Source organism: Salvia splendens, chromosome 1, assembly GCF_004379255.2.
Source record: "Salvia splendens isolate huo1 chromosome 1, SspV2, whole genome shotgun sequence".
Lineage (NCBI taxonomy): Eukaryota > Viridiplantae > Streptophyta > Magnoliopsida > Lamiales > Lamiaceae > Salvia > Salvia splendens.
The window spans coordinates 40116605-40119896 of NC_056032.1; the positions used below are offsets into that span (position 1 = coordinate 40116605).

At 37.1% G+C, this 3292-nt stretch overlaps 1 protein-coding gene across 1 annotated transcript; it reads left to right on the forward strand.

Annotated features, from left to right (window-relative positions):
* Positions 1 to 421: 421 nt before the first annotated feature.
* LOC121800159 (heavy metal-associated isoprenylated plant protein 39-like) lies at positions 422 to 2559 on the forward strand. The gene is made up of 4 exons (XM_042199753.1): positions 422 to 618; positions 787 to 822; positions 1143 to 1221; positions 1855 to 2559. The coding sequence occupies exons 2-4, from the start codon at positions 817 to 819 to the stop codon at positions 2307 to 2309; spliced, it is 540 nt and encodes a 179-aa protein (XP_042055687.1). The 5' UTR covers positions 422 to 618; positions 787 to 816; the 3' UTR covers positions 2310 to 2559.
* Positions 2560 to 3292: the final 733 nt, after the last annotated feature.

Consider the following 3292-nt stretch of genomic DNA (forward strand, 5'->3'; position numbering starts at 1 on the left):
GCGCTGGGCGATGCGCTCGCCGCCATTGTGGGTTGCGGACCAACGAGCGATTTTTTTATTATTTTTTTATTTTTTAATTTTCGAAACACTATATATAAGCGCTGTGCACGTCATTTTTTTATTATGTAATTTTTTTAAAATTATTGGATTTTCTCGTATCTGTGTCGTCAATTTAATTCCGTATTTTGTGTGATTGTCAATTATTCAGCTTATATAATTTTGAGTGATGTGGCTAGGTTATTGCTGGACTATTTGTTTGTCCTAATGATGTGGCAGAAGGATTTTTAGTGCTAATGATATGATAGGAGGAGTTTGTGGTTGAGCTATGACTGAGCTATGGCTGGGCGAAAGCTATTGTCGATGCTCTAGCCCAACAAGCTGTGTATTTTTGTAAGGTCTACAACAAGGTGTCGTTTTTTGAAGGTGAAAATTGAAAAAGAACTCTTCCTTTTTCATTTTTTTGTTGTTAATATAAACTGAGGATGAAGTTCCAGTGATGTCACATTCCGTCGATGAGAAACGTGCCCGGCTTCTCATTCTCTCTATACACACACACACATACATATGCGTGTAGTTGAAGACAGAGAGATAAAGTTTAGAGAGAGATAGAGAGGAAAGGTAGGCTGCTCTCATCTCTCTCTCGGTGTGCTGTGAATGTGATGAACCTTTTTTTCAATCTCTGTGTATATATATATAACCCACTCTCTCTCCCATTCTTTCTCTCTCTAGCTCACTTTCACTCTCTCTTTCTTCTCTGCTTTCCTGATCATAAACTACATTTTCCAGGAAGAGTCAGAATTTTTCAGATTTTGAGAGATGAAGGTTTGATTCCATATTCTCCTCTTATCATGTGTATTTTTTAGATTGGAAATCAATCATCCTTATATGTACATGCAGCTCTTTCTTCCTCACCCTCATAATCTATTCAACTTTTTTGTGGTTTATTTTTTTCACTTTTTTTTTCTAGATCTGGAAAACTGTTCTTGTTCGATAAGATTGTTGCTTTGAGTCTGATATCATGAAATTCTTTTAGATATTGCTGGGAATTTCGAATATTCCGTAATAATATAAAAAAATTCATTGTTTTGGCGTTTGTTGTGGTTTAAATTATTTTAACACCTCTTTGTTGGTTTTATCTGCAGAAATTTGTGTTGAATTTGGATTTGCAAAATGACAAAGATCAACAAAGAAGGGCTTTGAAGACGATCTCAACTCTTTCTGGTACGTCGTCGTTTCATCGTTAGATCGACAAGTCCGCCCACTCTTAATTGCAGATGGAGTATATATGTGTGTAAAGTGTTAGGTGGAAAATGGCAATATATTAGTGGTATTGGTTTTCTCTGTTTTTGCTTTAGGTTGGCCTATTTGCATAGTTAATTAACACTTAATTTATAATAATGATAATTACCAAAAGTTCAAGATTAGGTACTAAGAGGTGCAGTTGATCTTGATCATCTGAAAATATATAGGGCTAATCATGGAAATAATACTATTTAAGTTAGGTGAACAACGAAGATCAACGTTTTTGATGATTTATTTATCATATTAGCACTAGAGACATAATTAAAATGGTGATTTTGATTGGGAGATTCATTAAAAATGCCATGATTGCAAATAGCAAATTGCATATAGTTAGTTCAGCGATCTTATCATCTTTTTTCAGTGCAAGTAGTCAATTTCTCTAACAACTCCAGAAACATATTTTGCTTTCCCAGTTCGAATTAAGTTTTACAGTGCAATCACAATCAGAAGGTAGAAAATCGTTGTCGTGTAATCTTGAAGCTTTCTCTGTCATGGTTAAGATTTTAGGGGATCATGACATACAATTATGTAACAATTCTTGAAAATTTGTAGGAATCGATGAAATTTCCATCGACCTGAAGGGGAAGAAGCTAACCGTGATTGGAACGGTCGACCCTGTATCCGTGGTTAGCAAACTTCGCAAAAAGAGCTGGCCGGCCAAGATAATCTCGGTGGGGCCAGCCAAAGAGCCGGAGAAGAAGGAGGAGCCTAAGAAGGAGGAACCCAAGAAGGAGGAAGCGAAGAAGCAAGAGGAGGCGAAGAAGGAAGAGGAGCCGAAGAAAGAAGAGGCGAAGAAGGAGGAGGCTAAGGAAGGAGAAAAGAAAGAAGAGCCTAAAAAGGAGGAGGAGAAGAAGCAGGAGCCGGAAATGATGCATCATCAAATGATGCAGGTGATGGGCACGGGATTGCCGTATAGGCCTTACCGGCCCTACTATCCTCCTATGCCCACATACTACCCTGTGCACCACAGCATGGAAGAGAACCCGAACGCGTGCATTATAAGCTAAGGTGATCATGCCCCGGGCCGTTTCCGTTCATTGCCATCTAGGGTTGAAGCTAAATCATTTTGATGTTTTTGTACATATAATAAGTTGAAATATTGATTTTGGTCCTCATTTTTGTTCTTGACGGCAAGTGGTAGAGAGAGGTTTGGTTCCCATAGTTGGGACTTGGGAGCCTAGCTGGAAAGGTGCAAAATCGTGTAATGTAAAATTTTCTATATTGCTAAATATGAAGTCAAAATAGTTTGAAGTGGCATTCATATGTAAGGACAAAAGTGATGAATTCCTACTACACATGTGAGCACCATCTATTGCATTTGCATACCTCTTTGTCTCTAAGTTATCTGGTTAATATTCGAATTTCTGTGTTATAAAATCATTTGTATGCAGATGTTTATTGGGGAATAGTTCCTCACAAGTCTTGGTTTTGAAAATCTGTTAACGCAAGTTGTGCAATAAATGTTAAGATATCAGGCTTGAAGCAGCCGTGGTGGCGGCTGCGGCTAACTAGTTGTAGTATTTTGACTACCAATCAATCCCTATGGTAGGAATTTTGAGTGCATCATTGGAATACACGATATACTCCCTCCGTCCCGGGCTACTCGCTCATTTCCTTTTCGGCTCGGAGATTAAGGAATGAGTGTATAGGAAAGTCAAAAAATGACGGCTGTAGGTGAAATTTTTTACTAAAAATGGAAAGAGTGCAAGTAACTTGGGACGCCCAAAAAGGAAATAAGTGCGAGTAGTGCGGGACGGGGGGAGTACTTTTTTTATGAAGCAGCTATTATATGATAGTCGTACTCACAAACTCAATAAAAAAATATATCTTCAAAAATATTCCATTCGTCCATAAATAAATATATTTTGATTTGGTACTAATTTAATAAATTAGTACTGTATTTGATTTTATAATGAAAATGGTGAAAAATTTAGTAGAATCTAGTCTTATTTTTATATTCATAAAGTTTATTGTAGAATATAAAGCGTAA